The 24,604-nt window shown below is 36.1% G+C and overlaps 1 protein-coding gene across 8 annotated transcripts in view; it reads right to left on the bottom strand.

Moving 5' to 3' along the window:
• Nucleotides 1–24,604, bottom strand: part of SLC4A10 (solute carrier family 4 member 10) — a 155,903-nt gene that overhangs the window by 4,465 nt on the left and 126,834 nt on the right. For 6 of the 8 annotated variants that reach the window (XM_068687692.1, XM_068687695.1, XM_068687694.1 and 3 more), the window contains 10 exons: nucleotides 18,885–18,990; nucleotides 15,767–15,928; nucleotides 15,398–15,511; nucleotides 14,858–15,019; nucleotides 11,881–12,132; nucleotides 10,565–10,633; nucleotides 8,086–8,259; nucleotides 7,312–7,434; nucleotides 3,728–3,795; nucleotides 1,763–1,879 (listed from right to left, as the gene is read on the bottom strand). In XM_068687692.1, the coding sequence (XP_068543793.1) occupies nucleotides 1,763–1,879; nucleotides 3,728–3,795; nucleotides 7,312–7,434; nucleotides 8,086–8,259; nucleotides 10,565–10,633; nucleotides 11,881–12,132; nucleotides 14,858–15,019; nucleotides 15,398–15,511; nucleotides 15,767–15,928; nucleotides 18,885–18,990 (1,347 nt within the window). Of the gene's footprint in view, nucleotides 1–1,022; nucleotides 1,062–1,762; nucleotides 1,880–3,727; nucleotides 3,796–7,311; nucleotides 7,435–8,085; nucleotides 8,260–10,564; nucleotides 10,634–11,880; nucleotides 12,133–14,857; nucleotides 15,020–15,397; nucleotides 15,512–15,766; nucleotides 15,929–18,884; nucleotides 18,991–24,604 lie in introns of all 8 variants that reach the window. The other 2 variants (XR_011098126.1, XM_068687693.1) reach the window with 1 other exon arrangement.

The raw sequence follows: 24,604 nt of genomic DNA, 5'->3' as shown, positions 1-24,604 counted from the left end.
CCCTTCTCACCTAAGATCTCTGAGATCTTTGTAGTTTAGTATTAACCTAAAACCCTGATCCCTTAGTTCTTTTTCACCTGAGTCCTTGCTGATGTGAGCAAAGGTGTATCTGCTATTTTGCTGCAGCATAAAGGCCAAATCATCTTTTACCCATATATTGTCTGAGCCACAGTCTTTGCAGATGCTCATTGATCAAAGGATCTTTGAAAATTTCAGGTTAAAACAAAATACATGTCCACATAATCATTCATACTATCAAAGAAAGCAATATCTACCAGAAAAAAATAAGACTACCGCATACCCACTGGCTGTGAATGTACCATATCACTTTCTTCTCTGTCTCCCAACTTTCACAGCAGAGGCACATATGGTAAGAAAATCATACTGTACATCCTTTGCCCATGCACCAGACTGATTTCACTGTTATGGGATCCTTTTCATCCCATGTGGAGGGTGGAAGATAAATCAGAACTACAATGCTATTTTGACTGTCATTATAATAGCAGTAAAATGATTGGTCTGCTTCTTGGGTGTTTAAAATGAAGATGTTCTGGTCATGAACTGTTCATCTTGTTTATGCTGTTTAGAGAAAGGAACAACATTGAAAGGCAGCATGCCATTTTGGGGTGACAAAATTAAAAATAAAAAAAAAAAAGTATCTTTTTTCCTTCAATGCATCCCTTCACCATAAAACTATAACTAGATATTTCAAACATGGAACTTATTTTGAACATGAGAATTACAAATGGACAGAATTTTGAATTTTAAAGTGTCACCAAATCACTAACAAGAATATGCTAATAAATTATTTTTAGCACTTAAATATGATACATATACATTTTCTACTTTTAATATAATAAAAATGAAATTTTAATATTAAAGGCTTTGAAGTCAACATGTTTGTATTCCTATCTGAAATTTCTTTTTATTCTGTCTCCCCAAAAATAACACAAATTGTATAGGCAACACCACTTTGAATTGGAAAATACAATAAAGGAAGAGTTTGGGGGACTGGGTCTTACCTTTGGGGAATCAGCTTCTATAGTGATTAGGAAGGGGAGCTTATGACAAAAATGTGATATGAAACAATTAAGTAGAAAGTATCGTTACATTTAAAATTTATGGAAACGCGGGAAAATCTTTTTTACAACAGCACTGTGCTTGTATTTTCTATTTCCTTATCCCCATCACAATTCTCTAGTACAGACAAAACATCACTGGTTCATTTTACGTTTGTCTGGATTAAACTTTAAAGGTATATATCTGGTTTGAGTCCAGCTGAAATAGGCATACAAAATGACCTGAAGCGATGCAATCTTTAAATTATTTTCACTCCAAATATTGGTAGATTGCATTCAGAGAACTGGGCTCTTCATAAAGATATTTCCAGGGCAGTAATGACCACTTATTTTTCAAGAGAAGAAACTAAAAGCAGGCAGAACAAACACAACAGCTGTTGTGCAATATCCAGGTGTAGGCTGGTGGTTCATTACACAAGCATCAAGCATGCTCAACTTCATTTTCCACTGTAGTGTAACTAAGTAGCATGCAAGTATTTGTGATTTTCTTTACAAATATACACAGTGAATTTGTGTTTTCAGCTTAGAATATTTTGACTATAAATAATTGAAGTAAAAGGAAACCTCAAAAATCAAAATTGCAAGATACTAGAAATCTTTCTAATCCCTAGCAAAATGTTCCAATATTGGCTTGAATCCAATATATAAAGCATAATGTAGTAGAGAAAAAAAAAATTTAAAACCTTTTAGAAGGAAAGCTTGACTCCTTTTCTTTTGCATTCTCTGAGGATATCAACAATGTCTTCCACACAGCAGTTTTTGCCATTTCATCAGAAATGTTTATCACAGATGGGTCATCTCTAGAGAAGAATAAAAGTAAATACACAATAAAGCAATATGCAATTAGTCTTTGTTACTTATTAACTCTACATAAGCCCTTGAAAACTGATAGCGATGAAAATAATGCACAATATAATTTGAGAAATCATGTTAAACTTCAGGAATCCTTAACAATTACTGAAATAGTCTTTTAATATATCTTAGCAATTTTTTTTTCAGTATTTTCCTCCTCCAACAGCTATTAATCACAGTAACATCAATAAGATATATTGTGTCACTTACAACTAATAGACAAAGAAAAAATCCGAATTTAGAGTAGTTCGGTTGGAATGGACCTACGAAGATCAAGTCTAACTGCCTGATGACTTCAGGGCTAATCTAAAGTTGAAGCATATTATGAAGCGTAACATTCAGTTGGCTCTTGAACACTGACAGGCATGGGGTGCCAATCCCTCTCCCTCTTTTCTTCTGTGAAATTAAATATTTGCCCAAGATGTCACAGTGTGCCACTGGCACAGCTGGATTAAACAAGAATCCTATGAGCTCCAGTTATTAAGGTACTTATGTTCTGAAATTCCAGCTGCTTTGAAAACAATTTGAAAGTAATCAAAAACCTTGAGAAAGTCAAAGATATAAGCAATCTAAAAAAAAAAATAAAAATTCCCTGATTAAACAAGGCAATCAGTAGCTTTGAGCAGCACTGTGTAGCCATTACACCCTTAGCTTTACCTGGACTGCTCTAAACACGTATTTATACACTCAAGAGTAACAAAGCCTTAAATGTTTTATGAGTGTGACATTATTCCTGACTTCCTGGCTTATATATAGTTTGAATGTCCATAAGACCTCACTAAACTTGTTTTCACATTTGGGAAGGAGGGGACGACCACTTTATCAACCAATGTCTTTGTTCTTTTTCACTGTAGGCCTGTAACCCTTTCAGTACAGAAATTTACAGACTATTCAGGCAAGTTTACCTATGTAAACACACTACAGATTAATAAAGATCACAGCTCGAGATAAATTAAGTATTGTTAATATAAAATGGAACAAACAGGTATAGACAGAAGAAGAAAAAAATAGAACATTAGAAATCTGGTGAATCAAAAACAGGAAATAGGCTGTGATTTTTCAGACACGCAGGTAGTAAAATACATCTATTTGCCTTAGGATATGTTAAGATAACTTCATATTAAAATATAAAAGATGGGCACTCTGAGATAGTGTTCCTATGAAATCGTGTTATTGCAGAGATTCCAATCAGGGGACGTGTCATGCCCTTATTAAGAACTTTCTGAAGACTGTAAGTGAGAGTAAGTCCTTATGGACTGGCCAGGTGTGTTATTATGACCTATAACATAGGTTTTCATGCTTTTCCAGTTGTTCCATCCCTGAATTATGCCTCATCGAGACAGCTCTTAACTCACTTACTATCTCACATTTCTAGGATCTTAATTAGAACGTTCTAAAACATGATAGTTTAAGATTCTAGTTTTTTGGAGTGTGTTCAAGACCATTGCTGGTCTCTGCTAGCATCAGGGTGAAGGAAGTGACTTGCTTTCACAAGCAAGTGAAAGTTTTCATCTTCCTTTCACACTGTGCTTGTCAGAAGCTGAGGTTTGTCATGAATGGTCTGACCCAAGTCCTTTCTGAGGGAAAACGATGTAGGACAGTGAGATCACATGGAAATACTAGAAAGGGACCAAGCTTTTTAAATGCTGCAGTATATGGTTCAGTTCACATGGCTGTACTCTACTATCAGACATGCATTCTCCTAACATTCAGGGACCATTAAGTATAAATATGGTGGCATGTTTATTTTATTTGTTTAATTGCAACTCACCTAAAAGAGGAAACGTATATTTTACCTGTAATGTCCTTCTAGTGGTAACTGAACAGTCCCTTCCTCTTCCATTGCTAACATACTTTGCTCTTCCTAGGAAGAAGGAATTTAGATGTGAAACAGGATATGATCTTGTGAAAAGTAAATTTTATGTACTTTAAACCTTTGCCCCCTTTTCTTTACATATTTATTAATAGTTCTTGTAATAACATACTTTCCAACCCTTAATTTAAATATTTGTGATTAAACTGCCTCAAATTTTAAAGTTGTATCTTCAATTCACTTAGTTACACTGAGTGAGCAACTGTATGGTGTATTTTTAAAAATCATGCGTAACTGGACATATACACAGCAATGTTAACATGCCAAAATTAGGGAAGCCAAATTTAAGTTTGTGCAACATAGTTTTAAAGCTGACAAAAATTTTATTGCAATGAAAAGTAGTAAAACGAGACACCAACATTAGTTTTCATTTAAACAGGGAAAAGGCTTCTATGAGGACAGGGAGTGGAGAGAATTAGATATATCTACCAAAAGTCTTTTTGTCCCATAATGACAACTTCAGGAAATCTTTATCTTAGGAGGAAGGGAGAACAAAACATCATCTCTCAAGGACCATGTCCTGCTTGCAAGAACAAAGGAAAGCAAGTCTCTTGTCTTTCAGACCATAACACCCCAGGGCTCTGCAGGCATGTGCCAAAAGAGGATTGTCAAGGCTCCCAACACCACTACGCCAGGAAAACTGCAGCAGCCTTTACAAGAGATTATCTCTGAAGCAAAACCTCTCAAATAACAGTGGCTTACAGTCTAAATAACAGACAACCGTGTGGGCAGGTAATTCCACAGACTTCCACATAAACCTACCCAGGTCTTGTCATGAACTGTCAAAGTAAATTGCTACATGGGTAGCGAGGCAGCTCCCAGGAAGTTAAATGTGCCATCACACGGATGTAACCATCAAATCCTGCCCTAAACTGTCGCACTGTGTGTGTGAGCATGGCAGATGCCAGAGACCTATTCTTCTTCACCTTTATTAGATGGCTTGGTAACAGTTTACCCTCATGTTTGCTGGAAAGCGTGGCAGTGACTCTCACAAAAAGAGAGGCTTGCCATTTTCTGGAATAGCACTGAACATCCCACATTCCTCACACACACTGGTAAACTGGCATAATCTGAAAGAGACAGAATTTTTGTAGTGTCCTCCATGTTTCACTATTACAGCTATGTTTAAAAATTCTTTTTTTTTTTTTTTTCTCCAAATAGGAAAAGTCTCTTTTTGTTCATTCCTGTCTCAGATAGCCATAATTGATTTAAAACAAAGTGGCTAATAAAGGAAGACTTATGAGAAGAAGGCACATACAATATCCACTATAAATGTACAAGGCCTCAGAAAAACATGGCCTAAAAATATAAAAACAACTTAAGTGATGAAATTAGGATCCAATCAAATAAGTTTCAGATCTTGTCAACTATATTTCTGAATATTCTTGTGGGTAGAATACTTCTATTTTTAAAAGCCGTGTGATAGCAACTCTCCAATTAATTCCTTAGGCTACATGTCAGAAGTTTTATTACTAGTTAATTTTGTCATTTCCAGGCTTCACAGCTTCATAAGTTTTTGACAGTTGAACAGTTTTAATAATAGCTCTAAATATTTAGAAATGCCAAAATATGTAAAAATAGCCTCTCAAAATAGACAGTGAATGAAATAAAGTAACACCAGTAGATTTTCCCAGTTTTGTTTTCTGATGCAATCCTATCAAGCACGGGAAGGAAAGTGACATATAACCAAAACATAAGGATAATAAATAATTCTTTCCAATAACCAGACCCACAAGAACTGAGCTACCTTGGTTTCTTTTGGTTACTGTGAATTGTTATGACAGCTGAATACTGTGATGAAACAACACTCTGGTTTTCTTCAGTTCAAGGGGGAAGAAAACAAACCATGCATTTGAACTTCAACCTAGTAGTTTTACAGACACATATTAAATAGTAAATAATAATCATGATACTTATCACCTAGGTAGAAACTTTTTCCAAAAATGTACTCTATTAGTATGGTGCATATGTCAAAAAAAGTAAAGTTATAGTTCTCCAAGCTACAGCTGAGGCAGTGAGTTGTCAAGGGTCACAAAAGAACGCAAAAGGGAGAGAAAACTAGTTTTCATGGTTATATGTTCAACTTATTAGCTCATGTCCTATTTCTGCATATAGACATACCAGGGGGAATCCTTACCCATATCATTTCACTGGTCTCAGATACCTCATGGCACCCCTGAGGATAAATTGCAGATTTACCCATTCACATTGTCTCGTTCTTGCGGTACCCTTGTACCACCAAAATCTTATGCCTCACTGGTCACAGGTCTTTGCAGAGGTCTTCATGGGAACCTTAGAGGTTTGTCTCCCTGACTGTTCCCAGAGCACTCCTGCTTGAAAAGCCCACAGCCTGCCAATACCACATGGCACAGTCTGCACCTTCACCTCCCACTGCAGCAACTACTATTCAACTGTGGTAGAGCAGGACACACAACTGACATCTCATAACCTGGCACTGACATATTCTTCTTACTGCTCCTGCAGTTAGTGCTTCTCTGTCAAGACGTCCTTCATTCATTTGGACCCATGACTTAGGGACATGGTACTAATGTCCTGTAACATTGACCAGGTAGCTATAAATACCAGTGACACAGGAGAAAAACCTCAGTCCCCTACATATAAAGTTACTTTACCACAGTTTTGTGAGATACGCAAGTAAGTTATTCATGAAGCACAGGCTACGGAGAAATACTATCAGATGCAAAACTGATTAGGAAACTACGTTCATAAAGTAGTTATCAGCATTTCGCTATCAGAATACAGGAATGTTCCAAGTGGAAATGCCTAAGGATTTGTCCTCTGTTCATGTACATTCTTTGAAAGGAGACAAGGAGTCCAGATCTGAAAGATTCATGGCCCTGGGTGGTTGTGCCACAGGCTGTAACTAAAATATTTGGTTAACAGGAGTTAGCAATGTCCTTTTTTCATTAGAAAGTGAAAGTAAATTGTTTCTGCAGTAGCAGAAGAGAAATTCTGGTCCAGGGTGTAACAGTTTGATACTGCTACAGGGTTATGAGCAGGGAGGGCAGAGGTGGATGGCATGCAACCTGTGTATGGCTCAGAAATAGCTGGGACATGTCATGACACTTAAATGCAGCAGTGCTCTCCTCAGTATTTACAGCAGGGGTGAGACCAGTCCCAGCGAAGCATCAAAGTACCCCCAAGTACCCGAGAGCTATCCTACAGACAAGTTCATTGCTCCACCATCAGCTGAGTGGGTCTCAGGAGGAATCCCCAACAGTGCTGTTGATACGATGTTATCTACATTATAGCAGCATGGGATTCCACATCTTAGCCTATTAGATTTGTAAGCTTAAAATGACATATAAAATATGAAAATATTGCAGTTTGGACACTGTTAGCAAATCTACTTTTTGCATTGAATATGCTTTAATTATAGAACTTTCTCTAATTGTCTGAAGGAAATATTGATATTGTGTTTCAAAACAACAACAAAGCCCCACCCCAAGACACAACAAAATCCATGGATTTTAAACCATGACCCACCTCTTTCTCAGCATCTTCTAGTTTCTTTTTCTTGCTCTCAGGCATCAAATCATCTAACCAACTGAGCTCCCGTTTAGTAAAAAAGAAATCCATGAGTTTTCGGACAAATACCAAAGCTAGGACCTGTAAAGACATTTACTCAAAGAATTAGGAAATTAAACAAGTAAAACTAATATTTACACTTGTAGAGAAACACTTTCAAAAGTGACCACAATTTACAGCTGTAATTTTATCCTTTTATCCTGGAATTTTAGTTTGGACATGTCAACACCTGTACTTCCTTTGTTCAGACAGAGCATGACTTAACAACGACTGAGGTTCAGTAGATAAATTTTATTTTCAATAAGTGAAATAATCAGGGCAAGATTAGTTAAGCAGCAGAGAATATTTTTTCTTTTTCCCAGCAAGACACAGAACTATAAGTAAAGTTTCTCTATGCAATAAACAATCCTCCTTAGTGAGTGAATTTTCTTTCAGTAAAACAACTAAGCACTACACCTTAAACAAAAACATCAAATTGATTTTTAAAAAATTCAGAATGATTTTCTCTATGAAATATACAGTAGGGCTATCCACAGATATAGACTAAGTGCAAACTAGATTCAAACTAGAGTTTATACATAGAACTTTTGCTTATAAAGTGTGAATTATCCTCACACACTGAAGAGAAGCAATATTGTAATTACCCTCCACAATTATTTTTTTTAATTCAATAATAATTACCCACAAGTGAGAAGTAAATGGAATTCTAGTGGAAATAAAAATATTTCATACCATCATGGGAAAGACAATGGCAGCTCTTGAAACCTTTATAATCCACAGGAGTACAAGACAACTCAGCTGAATTACAGTGAAGAGATGGACTTTTCTAAGAGGAACATGCCTCAGATAAATAAAATCTGGCTGATGCTTTGCAGGCATCCAGAATAACTTTATCCTGTCAAAAAGCTTTAAGAGAATTTTTTTAAAGTGTGCATCAAAATAAGCATCAAAATACACAGTTATTCATACACTACCTATAGATACCGCGAATACCTAAGAATCAGGCAAAAACTGCAAAAGTTCAGGTGCACAGGGACTACATCAGTTACAACTGTAAGCCATGAATCTGTGCTAGTCCAACAGTGGTAAAAGACTCAACTTCTCTATGGTTGAGCCAAAGTTATCTGAGTAAGAATGAGAATCATATTATTTAGGTAAAATTTAATTACTTGGTTAGTCATACTTCTCAGGTTCCTTTCACTTTTACTATGCATTTGTCTCCTTAGATTGTAGACGTGCTGAGGTACCAGTGTCCACTAAATTACATTCTGTATAGCCACCCTACAAGAATAATCCTGCTCATTACTGTGCAATACATTACACAGAAAGAAAACAGTTACTTTAAAAACTTACTGATAGGATTTCAGGTCAGGAACTCTTAAAGTTATAGAAAGCCAGAATTCAAAGAAGATATGAATCTACTGTGAATCAAAAAGAATGGAAGCCTGCTGATCCCATTAGGTATATGCACCATTACGCTGCCTTTCTTACATACTCAAAATTTGTTTTCCAAGAATTGAGCTCTGCTCCTTAAGCAGACAAAATGTTGATCATTAAGGGATCTTTTCAGTCTTAATCTCCTGTAGATGCAACTCCATTTTTTTTCACTAAACACTTTATCCCAAACTGCTCTCTGTTGCATACTGCACTCTTTCTTCACAAAATCAAAGAAAAAAAAAAAAAAAAAGATAAGCCAGAAAGTCAGCTACAATACCATTAGGAATATATAAGAAAGGTTCTTGTTTTTCCAACTTGCTTGTCTCCATGCTGACCCAAAACTTCATGTCAGCTACCATAGCTCAGTGATGATGGTGATGCACCATCTCTCCCTGGGGGAATGAGCCATGCTGTATTCACACAATCTTTAGGAATTTTAAGTTTCAGGAATTTTTACTGTGCATGTAAAACTGCATTTTTAAAGGGTTATAATTTGGCCAGATTTGAGCAGATTTCTTTTTCACAGAAACAGCAAAAGGCACATCCTCCCACAAAAGCCATCTTTTCAAATCTCAATTCCTTGTCCCAACCTGGGGGAGTAAGAAAATGAGGGGGAATGCACTTTTCCAAGTAGAGATAGCCAGATTTTAGCATATCTTAAAAATATTTCTCAATAGAGTACTTGCCCATAGTTCTGAGATACAGCTGAACCACATTAAGTTTATCTATAAACCTCAGTAAAACCCAAACTACACTTTTTAGAATTTCAACCCAAATAAGACCTAGGCAAAGTTATAAAAGAATAGTCTCTGAATAGACAATACCAATCAAAAAGCAAGATATGTTGTCAGTTTTGTCTATGAATAATAGGTTAAAAAGGTAATTTTAAACTCACAATTGAAAATTTAAATAAAGAAAAAAATCGGGCATTTTCTATATTCTTTTTATTCAACAACCTGTTGCACAATACAACTTGTGCTTTTGTCGTGTGATCTTTCTCAGTGGTCTTTGAATGTGTATCAACAGCTCAACTTTCAGTAACAAAGGCACACTTGAAATTTCAAGTGTGTTTGTGTCAGGTGGGCTAAAGGATTTAATACTGTGCCATTTAATACTGCTGTAGGCCAGCAGAAATGGTTCATACAATATCATTACCTGACTACAGAAGCACCTGGCTCATGCCAGAGGCTCATACTCAAGGCCACCACAGGTATGCTGCCCTTTCTCTATGCCTGCCCTACATACCTGAGACCAGAAATTAAGTAGCACAGGTCTTGCAGTGGTTCCACCTCCCTACCTGAGGCATTTATGTGCACAGGAAATATCTTCAGAATCTCACCTGTATCAGTTTTATGGCAGTTAGCCAAAAGCCTCATATAGACAAGTTCAAGATCAAGTGCACCACTACAAAGCACTAAGTTGGAAGCTAAAAAGGAAGTAGGCAAGCAAGTGAATGAGTAGGCAGGAGAGATGGAAGAGATCTTGATAGTTCTTACTCAGATTTTAGGCACAACCAAAATTCCCTTGACATACCAAGGGAGAAGAGAAAAATAAGCACCTTAAAAAAGAAAAAATGGAGCACATTACCTAAAGGAAATACTCTATATTTAGAGGGAATTCATTTTCCTTTTTAAGTGAGTCACTTTCAAGAATTTAAGGCTGGCAACGTCCCTTTAAGATTATATTCAAAAGAGAATAAAATAATATAATAAAATTAGCTACACATTTAAACGAAAGCATCATCAGTAACATACTCTACTTATATCCATTTTACCTGAATTCCCTTTAGAGATGAAGCACCCATGTAAAGAAATACTCCATAAAGTACTGGCATAGGAATAAACTGCACAAATAAGCAGAGAAAGGGAAGAGTATATTAAATACCATTTAACAATATTAAATGCTAAACAGTTGAAATTCAAAGTGCCATATGCCTGCATTAATCAGACAAGTTGTAAACTCAGATTCACTCAATTACAAATTAATAATGCTACTCAGATCACAAAGCAAAAGAAGAATCTGTCTCTACAGTTTTATTTTTCTCTCGTGGCCAGTTCTGAGGACAATGTACATTATTCAATATTAAAATTAACAGAACTACAAGAAAAATGTGTTTGGTTCATACTTAATTTTTTTTTTTACTTAAAAGACTGCTCAGGAGAAAGTATCTGAATAGTAAAACTATAATCCTCAAACAGCTATTCAAGATACACACAAACTGTTTCATGTTGCTGAAGGAAATGTTCTGTGCTATAAGCATTTATAAAAGGTGAATGACTTTCATGGAATGACACTGTAAGAGAACACAGTAAATATTCAAGCTCTAAGTATAAAGTGTGTAGGTTACAGGATATTTCCATAGAAAAGTATTTGTTTTAAATACTAAATGCATATAACATGTTCAGTTTGGTTTCAACAAAGATAAGTTTTTATGATGTACGTAATAAAACACTACTGGGATTTTCAAGTTCTAAGGGCTTATTGCCTTCACTGTGACAACATGCAAGTCTAAATTCTGATCTTACTGAAGGCAGTGAATGGACTCACTGATTTCACTGAGGCCTGACAATTCTTATAAACAGTATTACGCATATAGATGGTATTACATAAGCATATGACTAGACACCCAGTTTCAGGACACTGGTGAGCAGTGCAGAGCGTGCTGGCAGCATGAGAGAATTTTTGTGTTCATTGCCAAGAATTAACCACAAAAAGTCTCCCGCAACTGTGAAGGTATTTTTAATAATCCAGAATTCAGAAAATGTTCTTAAATTATCTAAATACATTTACTTATTTGTATAACTGAGCAAGACTGGTTCCTGACAATGATACACCATAGGTGAATGGCAGAATTCACTCTGACTTCAGCAAGACTGGATTACATTACAAGGTTTCTGACTTTAAAATGTTAGGTTTTCCTAGTGATTTTATTAGATGAAATTAAAATTTCACTCTAGATTATCATTGTGCAAAATTATTATAGTTAGTAATGTGCCTGGAAAGGGTAGTCCTTAAATAATATAGTAACAGCAGTGAAACGTTCCGTGTACTGCACTATTATTTAGCTTTTCCATATTTCCCCCAAATTACCTTCAGAATACTTGTCAAAAAGACAGATGAGCCCATCAGGATAAAAATCATGAGCCCTGTGACTCTTTGCTCCCGGATTCCAAGAAATTTTGGCTGTTCCCCTGGAGCAGAACACTCTGATTCCAGTTTTAAGCTATTCACATGGGAAATAGAGAGGACAGTGGCTGCAACAAACCATGGCAGTCCCATAATAGAGCACACTCCAAGCATGACGGCCACCATGAGCAAGTCAAGATGGTATCCACATCCTTTCTGCAAAAAAAATGCAATGACAGCAAGAAGTTACAAAATGACATCTGAAATAAGAAGATTGGCAGGCATTTCTAATGAACAGTTAGAGACAATTACAAATTATGTGATTTGTAGCAGAAAATTGCTACATTGTCTTTTATGTGGTATCCAGGTTGGGTCAGTAGTGGTGGCAAACCGGTTATCTAAGGGGAATTCCTACCGTTCATTTGGTATGATTAATTTTATTAGACTCACTTCTGTTGTAAGTGTATATATCATAAATCCAAAATAATTTGGTGCCACAATAATGGGCAACAAATAGTTTTTATGCTTGTAAATGCAATAATAGTAAGACAATGGAAAATACTGACATTTTTCTGTTTTAAGTAAATCTCTTCTCTCAATGACAACAAATGCTAGTGTACAGAACAGCCAACTGCACTGCCAACTTTCCATAGCACTTATCTTAATAGATATCCACCCCTACAGAGGAGGTAAAACATGAATTTTGATTCTTTCCTATACAAAACTTCTCCAGTTAACATTTACAAAATCCGTTTATGCTCTAAATGGCCAGAAAACTACATCAATACTTGTAAAGACTTTATAAATGGTAAACACCATAGTAATAAGTGTTCCCTAATGTACTTCCATCTAATCTAAGAACAGGCAGGTAGATATTAAGAGAAATTAAGCTATAATTAAACTATACATTAAACTACAAAATAATCATAATCATCACCAAGTGCTGGTTTCCCTATTCAATATTGAGAAGTAATATAATAAGCATTCATATGGGAAGCCAGTATAAAACCCTTGGTTTTGGACTATCTCTGTAGCAGTTAAATGCTTTGTCAATTTACCAGCATTATACTTTGCTTTTGTAGTTGTGGACACAACATTTTGGTCAGACCTCAGGCACATTTAAAAGCCTACATATTTGAAAACGACCAGTGATCTTCATCAAGCTTACTGATATAAATGTTTGCTAGCATAGACAGAAGGAATATTTCTTTTTCTATTTTAGTAAGTATCCAGGAATACTACGTAGCTGCAAGCAACAAATCAAGCTATTTTTCCTTAAAAAAGTCAGGTAGTGAGTTACCTCCTCAATATGGCAACAAATCCAATGTCATGGTCTGATGAAGCAGTGATGTTCATGCAAACAATGAATATGTTGAACCATAATTTTGCCTGTAAACCCATGCAAATGCCTTTTGACATAAAAAAAGTAACTAAACTAAACTTGGAAAGGTTTGCTACAGAGACTGCCAAAAGCTGAAATGTGCACTATTTAGAATTTGCTATGGGAAGTATAAAAAAAGAGGGGAAGAACGAGCTGGAAGCAAACAAGTCATATCTTTCTGAAGACAACTTTAATTTCTAAAATGGGAAGTGTCTGGGTTTATGAAAATGCAAGCCACATCAAAATGAAAATGCCATCTTATTTACTTACTTTATTTGAAAAGGGGAATTCATATAAAATACAGAAAATGAAAAGAACCAACTCTAGCGGCCTTCCCTCACTCCCCAAAAGCACTCGTGAGTCTTATCTCCAAGACACATCTTGACAAGCTCAGAGACGTGTCAAACAAAGATATTAGTTACATGCACAATGCACTCAAAGAAAGAGTTTAATTCTAAATCCTAACAGAGACACCTTTTTTTACCTTCTGACACATTTATGAGGAATGTATCTGCTAATGCATACAGAATCCGAGAGCATTTCCTCACATTCATACATGATCTGAGGAACCTGACATATGGGAAGAAAAGGAAGCATAGCAACAGGTGATGCTACACCAGACCCCAGCAAAACTAAAACGCAGCAAGACAAGGGGGCAGCCAGGAGGACCATCTGACTCCCAGATGCCAGTGCTGAAAAAACACATTCCAAAGCTTGGCAGCAAATTCCTGCATCTGTCAAGTTAACCACATGCAATGCTATGGATTGACATGAAGAGCCAGGCTGACAAAGAGGGCAAAAAAAGAACATATCAAATGTCACAATCATCCAAGAAGAGGCAGTGCAGAGTGAAGGTTGCAAATGCATTTGCTAAAGCAACTTGGGTTTGGATTGCTGCTTATTAAAAGTATGTCAAAAAAAAAGCCTAAGCTCGCTGCATATACATGTACAGAAACCTGCTGCTAGATTTTGCCCAACAGTTTTTCAGAGGGGTGATGTCCCTTTTTCTCTCTCCATCTGTAGGCAACTAAAGTGTTAGAGAACAGAGCAGGAAGTTGTCCTATGTTGTTTTAAGAACCCATTGTGCCTCTAAAGTTCAGTCTTATTCTCCTCCATTCTTTAAGAGGGAGGACATATGAAAAAATAGATGGGTAGAAGTGCAGAGAAAGATGAAGAAAGGAAAAAAAATCTTGTAATGCAAAATAACCCCTGATTTTTCAAAGTCCAGTCCAGTAGGCAAACACTGTCTTTTAAAGGGGTAATATAACAGTGACGAAGGAAATGATTAACTTTTTTTTTTTTTTTTAAGGTGAATTGGTATCATATTCCAAATAAAGTATAGAGGATAGCATTTTATTGATTCAGAATCTCTGTACCAAATCACACTAGTAAAGACTCGTACTTCATAGACTGATGGAAAAATGCATAACAATGCTTAATAACAGTGCTACATAGCATAAAATAAATTAGCATCCTCGAGTAGATAAAAATACATAAGTAGATAAAATTACATAACCTGAGGCAGGAAATGACAATAAAATGAACTATTTGACTGAATACCTTTAGTTTGTGTTCTTTTCGATTTATAATGACAGCTGTGATCTGCTGGTCCATAAAGATAAGGATAGTACAAAGCAGGGCTGGAATTACAGCTGCAATGACTGTCCACCAAGGATTAGGCCCCAAAGGAGTAATAAACCATCCACGATCATCTCTGGTGGGCTACAAAAAGAAAGTCATGCATGACTAAGGATATCCAAGGATTATCTACACAAGAACACACACAAAAACATTTCTAGGATACAATTTCCTTTAAAATTAATAAATTATCTCTCTATACAGGATGACAGAAAAAAATGCTAAACTTCCTATAATATCAAAAGGAGAAGCTATATATCTAGGGTACTGCAGACTTGGTTATATTTGGAAAGAGACCCACCCAACTACACAGGCCACTGATCAGAACAGTTTTATAGCATATGGTGAGCACAACAAATTCTTCATAGTATCACTACTCCCTGACTACGAATATATAATAAAACTGCTATAGTGCACTATTTTATCAAAATAGTAAGGCAGTGCAACTAATCAACAAATTACCTTAAAAGCATTTGGAACCTGAAGTTTTGGTGATGGAATCCCAATGGCATAGTCAATTAAAACCATGGACAAAATAGTGAGAAAGACAGCAAAATCGCTGACAACAGATCGCACCTATGATTATCAAGAGAAACGACAACTTTAACAAAAGCACTCATGTCATTTAGGATCTATTAGGACTCATTTCTTTTCAGAGTTTCAAGACATTTTTTGCTTACAGCTAAAATCATATTTATTCTGGTACAATTTTTTAACAGAGAACAGACACAGTGTCCATTTTACCAGCAGCAAATTGAATTTGCAGTGCAGATGGCATTCATGCTTACACATTACTAATGACAACTTTTGAATTAAACAAATGGCACACACCTTTGTTGGGAAGTATCGGCTAGTTTTGAACTGCTTCAGTGTGGATGACAGAGTTACTGTAGAAAAGAATAAGATGACAGACCAGAAGAGGACATCTGGAACGTAAGGGCCATGATGACCACAGGCTCGTCCAACAAACTCTCCATGAAACTTTTTACATTCCTATCAGGGAGAACAAAATAGTATTGTTCTGAAAAGTATGCTTATGCTGATACTTTCTTTCCAATTACTTTCCTAAATTACAAGCAATCTAGATGGTATTAACAGAAATAGTAAAGTCATTTTTAGGTATTTATTCATTGAAAAAGTAAGACTGCAAGTATTTCTATATGGTCTATGTGGAAAAGTCTCGAACGCTCAAAAGAATCACCTTTTTAACAACTATTACATGACAAAGTATATGACTAAAATATACCATAAAGAAAGTCATTAATTTAAAAGCAGATTTATTTCAAACTGAACACACTCATTTATTTTCTGTTTCAAATACAGGTTTGCTCTTCCTAATTCCTTCCAATAAAGGAAAGATTGAAAACAACCAAGAGAAAGGCTGCTCCTGAATTCCTGCTTCATTCTCAAGAATTGACTTTTGTTTTAACTTCACAGGTCAAGCAAGGAAAAAGCAACTTGGAATGTATGGTATTAATCTAAAAGGAGACCAATACATTTAATACCACACGGGGGCGGCACATTCCACAAATTATCTTTTGCTTTAAAATGTGATCAGGTAAAACGTATCAGAACCCAAAATCTGCATTATTTTTTCCAATATAATTTAAGATCAACTGTGCAGTAGAAAACGTGTCTGATAATTCTGCAGTAGCATCCTTAGCTGTTAAAAATCATACTTCTTTGTCTTAACAAGACTTCTTAACAAGCAGTGAAATAGAGTGTAGCTATAAAAATAGGAGCTGCAAGCTCTGGACTTGCAATCCTTTCCTTCTCCTTCCCCAAACCCTCCATGCATATTAAGACAAAAAAAAACACAGCATCCAGAATCAGAGATTCCATACAGCCATATCCTGACAAATCAGGATCTCTTTGTTTCAAATGAACTGGGTCATTGGCTCATCAAATGCACATCACAATACTGCGGCTTGCCATGTTATGAGAAACTTTGTCTTTGAACAAAGGCTAGCTTGAAAAACAACACAAAACAAAACAAAACATTTCTATTCAAAGGCCATGAGACAAAGGAGTGGAAAACTTTTTTCTTTTTCTTTTTTTTTCCCTCTTATAATATCTAGGATAAATGTGATGTACTTTTGACTGATGAAATTGACGTTAGCTGGGAAAAAATATTTCAGGAAATACTTAGCAGGAAATTCTCAAGATTTTGGAACATCAAATAGAAGACATATCCTGGCCTGAGCTAGACGTTGACATTGGCATAACACACATTCCTTGTGTAAGAAGAGGCACCTACACACCTACCGAAAGGACTTCGTCACCATCAGAATAAAAACTCAGATCATGTTTAGTTTGTCCTAGACAGCAAAAAAAACAATAAATAAATAAAAATAATGTTCTTAGTGGGTCTTACTGTGGGCTTTTAAGAAGTGTTTGTCTTTCCTGACCAACCTAAATCTCCAAAAATTTAGAACTCATACATCAGACAAAAGAAACAACAAAAAGAACTGAGCAGCAGAAAAGACAGTGGGGTAAGGCTGACCAAATATTTATAGACAACTAGGTATAACCTTTTATTGCATTTCTATAGGATAGGAGAATTGAAGTATCCTGATGATGCTTGCAAGAAATAAACGCATGAAGTATGAAAAAACTTGGATATTTCTTTGACCATTATAGGGATTCACAGGAAAAGTTGGCCAGTTATATTGCTATGCATGTAAACTCAAATTTTGGTAATAAGGTTTTTAGAAGTTTTGAAGGGTTTTATATAATGCAGCTGGTCTTTTACATTTATAGTTAAAACAAAATCTGTTATTTTAAATCTCCTCAGCTGCAAATGTACTCTGAAAAACACTGTCAGAGATCTGAGAAAGTGAGAGGAGGAGTCTGCCCCTGCACAGATGCTCTTTGAGTGTGCTGCAGTTTTGAGAATATTCATTCTGGATTGCTGGAATCCCTCAGGCCAGCAGTTCTCAACTTTCTCTCTGCTGTTGCTACACCAACAGAGTTGAGGAGCAGTCCTTGCTATCAAGACATTAACAGCCATGGAAGAATGCTCTTGCTTACTCATGATAGAAAGACACCAGTTCTGCATTCCTGCTTTTGAAGGAAAAAATCTGTGGGAGATGGTCAAGACAGATTGGGCTTTAAGCACTTCATTTGGTTGTGCTTATGATGGGGTTAATTCTGGTTTATTTTTTGAACCTTTAGCTTTATGCCTTTATCACTCAATTCTCTTTTGCTTTGTAATGAAATTATATTTTTGCGAGAAAAACTGTTGGCTAGATCACAATATGCCACTTTAATCAGGTTGCAAAAGTTGCTTCAAAGAAGTAAAATCTAAAATAGTAAATCCTTTAAATGTAGGAAAGTGTACCATTTAGAAACAACTTATCCATGTGACCTAACCCAAACTATATATTTTTCCTGTCCTTCCTCCCAGTAAAATAATTTGCATAACTAAGAAATCCATAAGACTGAAGACCTAGATAAGAGAAATTTGGCCACTGAACAGGAGCTATATAGAATTTTTCCCTTTCCTTTCCTTTATAGCCTGAACAGCTGGAAGAATGTTTTAGGGGAAATAAATGCTTCTAGAGTCTTTCTACACAAGGGAACTTTGGTTTTGCCATCTGGCAGAATTTAGGACAAATCCGTTATCATTTGACATGTTTAGACTTAATCTCAGTCAAACTCTTGTGCTAGTGTGTCAAGGAGTTTCCAAAGCAGGGCACAAAATGCACATACTTGCTTTAATGTGTACTATCAAAGACTGCATAATGATCTACCAAAATGTTTACAAAAAGAGAGAATTCTACGAAGTCTATGTTAACTTTTGTTCAGTTAAGCATATTATATGCTTTATTTGAACAAGTAGGATCAGAAAAAAACATAGTACTTTTCCTATACATATGTTGCTTAAGAATAGAAAAAATGCTTATTTATGCTTATACCTTTATTTACTAAATTCCAGTATTTCACTTACTGACACAGTGAGGTTCCCCCATGGCACATCAGATGCAGATATATTGTAGTCCTGCCAGTACTGCAAGGTTTTATTGCTAGGGTGTTCTGGTTCCACACAATTGCATCTGAAAAGACAAAACAGTATCTTTTCTTTAATAATAAAAGATGTGTCTGATACAAATCCAAATTATCAACTTCATGACATATTAAAATTGTGCTCTACTTTGCCATATAATCTTCGTTTAAATGAATTCAGTAAATGCATGCTTTAAAGCCATTTGTAGTTCAGTAGCTAGTGCTATTACTAGAGTAAAATTTGCTGTGAGGTGCATATGCATATATAGTACGTAACGTGACATATTTAAACCACTGTCCACAGCATGTTTTTCCATCTATTTTCCTCCTATTCAACTGATACTCCTGAGCAGAGTTTTTAACACTAAGAATGTGCCAGTCCTGTTCCACTAGCTTATACCAGTATTTCCCTACATGGGATTAGACACTATGCACAGTTCCAGGGCTGACACGTTTCTGAAATGCAAACTGTCTGTATTCTGTTTCTTTTTCTTTACCAGAGCACCTTAGCGCGAAAAACGGACAAAGCACCTGGTCAACTGATCTCTGCAAGATCACCAGCACCAAAGGCTCTGGGAACTTTTGTGTCTGTTGTTTTTCCTTTCCCCACAGCTACTTTAAAAGCATACTTTTCATTCTAAATTGTGTATTCTAACATACATAAAGGTGAAGAGGCAGTGTGGGAGGACAATACTTCAAAAAGGCAATTTAAAACAAAAATTAAGTCTTTAAAGCCTCTGAAGCAACTGTGGGAGGCTTTTTCTTTGACAAAGACTTCAAAATCTGCAGGATACTCCTTAGGTTCTGAGATGTCAAGTGTGCTTTGCAGTTCTCTTCAAATTAATCCTACTTCAAAAATCTATAGTACTATATATCCTGCTCATATTTTAACTTGCTTATGACAGCTGCAAATAAATTCTGTACTCCTTTTTCTGATAAAGGTGTCAGGAGTAACTGGGTACAGAATAAAATCTAACTATACAGTAGAGAGCCATTAAGCACACATTTGCATTGCAATTCTAGCAGAGTATCACTTTATTCACTTAGCTAAGCCATCAATTTTCTCTGTGGACATTTGTCTTTCCACAAAACAAGGATGATGATTCCTACATAAAATTGTGATATTTTCTGTATATGGCTTTCTGCCATCTACATCATGTGTACAGATTAGTGCTATTGTATTTCCATTACAATACTATACATGTGACAAAACAGCTGCATTTAATACAGAGAGTGGGAGAGATGCAGGTTATCTTTGTGCAAGTCCTTGCTTTTATTATAAATGCAGCTATTTATAAGAGAAAGAAAAAAGTCTTACAGCCCATGAACAAAAAGAAAAAAAAAAAAAAGAAAAGCAATGGCATTCAGAAAAACAGAGGGCCTGAGCCAAAAGTCATTGAAGACTGGATCTTTCAAATAGACAATATGCTTTGGATCAGGCCTCAAGTGCAAAATGAACACGTGTTCAATGCATGTTTAAAATACTACAAAATAATTAAATGAAGCACATCAATAACAGTGAGTTAAGGTAGCATAATAAAGTCAATAAATGGGATGTCTATGCTACTGCAAAGGAGTATTTGACGTTCATGCAACAATACAAGTGTGGCTATTTCAGGTTACTATTGTTTCCTGGGAGCACAGGAGCTCCCTGCCCCCTGTGGTCCATCGCTGATCGCAGACTGGGAAGACTCTGGGTGATGGCCCATTGGAATTTGATTACAGTAGGCCAAGGTGACGTGGGCTGTTCAATCACAGTCACTTTATCACTAGAAGGGAAGACTGTGCATGTCACCAACACTATACAGTACAACTACACGTACTGCAAACTGCAAAGTTCCATTTAGAAGATAGAGAAGCCAGAATTTTCTATTTCCTTAAACTCAGAAACCTGGCCGTTGAAGGCATAGTTCAATACAACTCAAGTAATTCACCTTCGGATGAGATCATCACTCTGTTCATTGCTAGATCAATACCACTTTCCTTCTTCACAGCATTCGAGTCTGGCCTGTACCAAGTTTTGTTGGCATTTACTGTTGGCAGATCATCCTTCTGGAAGTGACTTGTGCAAACTCTGCCCATACAGACAAAAAACTTTACTCTGCACTCAGCTTTTGCCATTCAATGGTAGCAGAATCAGGCCCTAACTGTAAAGATCGGATCCTGCTTCCTACTGAAAGAGGTAAAATTGAAGTCAGAGTAGATCTTTGCTTAGCATCACAGAAATGGGAGATGGAATGACAATCCCCCTCCAGCCCAGAATACACAACTGGAAGTGCCATTCAGTGCCAGAACATAAAAGAGTAACTACCAAAATGTGGCATTTCATAAGAGATGTAATTGCTGCATGATGACTATTTCCCAAAACAACTGACCGACAAGGAGGAACTCACATTAGAGAAATAAGGCTTTCTACTTTCATCTCTTAAAACTATTAGTCTCTTTCATCATCATTTTTACTCTAACAGACAGGTCAACTCTCAGGAGAAAAAGTAAAATACACTGAATTAATAACTACTAACACATCTTCCTATTTTCTTGATAAATTATTATTCAGAAGGTGGAATTAAGTAAAATTGTATTGCTTCTTGAAGGTTCAAATGTGCTTAAATCCTTTTAAAATTGTTTAAGGTGCTAGGCATAGGCACTTGCCCACTGCAAGAGATGTATGTGGAGTTTATGCTGTTACCAATGAGCAAGAGACTGTACATACATCTATTAGTACATTTTCTAAGCAACATACTCAGCTCCAAATACAGTAGCAACTAAGCCATATACTGCTATGCCTATTGGTGGTAACAAGCCAGCAATCACCTTTGCTATGCCAAAAGATACAGAAGGATTAATTTGATTCTTTTTCATCATGGCTAGGAAGAAATTGCTTTTTTCATGGCTAGAATATAGGCAGGAAAGAATCTGACATTAGTTGTGGTGGCAAAAGCATAGGTGTCACTACAGTAAAAAAAAATAATAGCAATAATAATAATAATAATAATAATAAAACCCTCTGCTGCCAATCTGATGATTTTTTCTTAAGTTTCATTAATTTTAGGCAACCATCATTAACTTCACTGTGCATGACATTTTCTGTATCTTGTTCTGTTTTCAAAAATCGGAGCTAGGGTTTGACAACCACAGCTTCAGGACACCTCAAACTACTATTAGTGTTCCCCCCAAAGGAACAGTCATTACTAACCCTATTAGCACTGAAAAGACTTGTCTGTATGACCTCTCTTCCTTTGGACAATGGGAAAAAGAATATGGGTTGGTAAATTAGAAACTGGTTGTTTTACACGTAAAGTTGTCCCCTCCCCCCCTTTTATCAGCAATAAAATCACTGTTGCTCAGTAACCAGTCAGGTGAAAGGTTCTGTACTAAAACAATCCTGAGCGTACCTTTTTACTACAAAACAAGAAACATATTCCCTAGGCCTATTTACTTGATCAAAATTAACGTAAGTCTGGTGCAAGAATCCCTAATTTCTACCTCTCATCCCCAATTCTTCAAGCTCGTTCTCCATGTGCTTATGAAGCTCCATTGAGCACACCCTCCTCCCCACGCTGTGCAGCATGGTGTGAGCCCATTCTGCTGCCATTACAATGTAAGAACTTGCATGGTGTTTTTGTGAGTAAATAAATAACCCTTACATGGTGCAGCTCCTTTGGAAGCCTCACAGCCACTCATCCCTAGGCAACTGCCATTTTACAGTATGTTCTTTTCAAGGCTGGGAAACACTTCCTACTAAGTATTTTATGCAACTCATAAGGTTCTGTTTTAGAGTTCTTGTATTTCCAGCATGTACATACTAAAAACGACATCTATTAATACTAGATAAGGCTCAGCTCTATAAAAGGTACAACTGGAGCTTCTTCATGATTAGCTAACACACTATTTCCCTTTCCTGGAAGGGAAAAATCTCTTTTGGGCTCACTTAATATAGAGAATGAGATTTACTTTATATGAATATTTATATTTATAAAAAAAAAAAAATACAGACAACTATGACAAATAAGCTCCAAAATGTGTTTGGTTAAACAACATGTCTCACAAAATATCAGAACACATATTTGGTAAAGAGTAGGAAGCTTTTCCCCTAAGAAGCAGACTATGCTCTATGAGTATGCTGTGCATTGATAACATAGCAGAGTAAGAACATCATAGGAAGTTGAAGATAACATCACTATTTTCATTTTAAAAGTAATGCATTATAACATACACATAAGCATTGCTAATATTGTATTTACAAGGCTGAAGGAAAGCTCAGCAGTATCAGAATGCCACGCATGTTTAGGTTGTCTCCAAATATACTGTTTTCATGTGACTCTTATGAGTACTTGAAGAGTCCTTCTGTTTGTCCAGCTGCTACACAAAAAGAGACAACAGCATCATAGACTTCATCTCCTCTGCTGTCCCATATGTACAACACCTGTATATCCCTGGCATTATATTTACCATACTCCTTCTCATGTCAACATTCATAACGATGAAACCAAGGTCTCAGTGGAAAAGAAACTGGAAGCAAAATAATTAATACTGATGGGAAATAGACTTGTCAGTTGAGTTCTATTCTCAGTATCATGAAATCCTTTCAAGGCACAGCTGTCACGGCAAGATGATTTTTTTTTTCATTTATTAATGAGATCTGCCATCCTGAATTAGACCATTGAGTCATTAAGTTAAGTAGCCCCTCTCTGACAATCAGTAGGCATCTAAGTATATTCTGCAAATTTGGAAGTCTATATAGCTTAGTTGGTGAAGTTGAGGAGGAAAAAAAAACGTAGAAGTATCTAAATATTGCACTCAGCAGCACAACAAATTAATGTACACATAAATACATCTATATTAATATATTGGGGGGGGTGGGGGAGGATGACGCAACTGGTGTCACAGTGAACAAATCACAAAGAATTGGGTTTCTTTGGACAGCTCCTAAGAAGAACATTGTTATCCCGAAGGAAAAGTCTAGAAAACAGATTTATAGTTATATTGCAGTTTTGTTAAACTTGTCTGTCAGTCATAAAGACTGGTCTTTATTAGCTGCCAGGTGCAGAATGCAGTCCACTCATTCTTAGCAATATTATGGTATGTAACTGCTATGGAGAGAGTTTATCTTGAAGAAAATCCGTGTTATGTGGGACATTTCTCATTTTCATTATTCATCTGAAAGTTTTCACTCAGAAATAGTTCTAGGTTGTAATCTCGCCCCACTTCCAAAGTTAAAAAAATAAATCACTTATATCTGAGAAGAGATTTACAAACTATATGGTCAGATTAACATTAATTTTTGATCATTCAAATGTAGTGTTCCAATACAAAAATATACTATAAATGTAATCCAAGGATTGTACATAATTTTTTCCAGATTAAGACAACATTGTATAGACCAGATGATTGCCATGCAGAATTACTTAACACAGAGATCCTATTCCAAAGCAGAGGGCGTAGGGAATAGGAAAGAATGAAGCTAGGTGAGCACCTACTGGACTCAACAGAAGGAGAAAATAAAACAAGTCAGTTGGGTTGAGGAGAGATAGGGAAGTCCTAGAATAAAGCAAAATTATTTCTGGATTCCAGGATTTGTTAGGAAGCAGAAGAGAACCAGCACTAAAAAATGGTGATGACAGTAGCATGGTTCTGGGTAGAAGAGGGACATTCTTAGGGGAA

The sequence above is a fragment of the Anas acuta genome, chromosome 6, assembly GCF_963932015.1.
Source record: "Anas acuta chromosome 6, bAnaAcu1.1, whole genome shotgun sequence".
Classification (NCBI taxonomy): Eukaryota; Metazoa; Chordata; class Aves; order Anseriformes; family Anatidae; genus Anas; species Anas acuta.
This window is presented reverse-complemented; position numbering and strand designations above follow the sequence as displayed.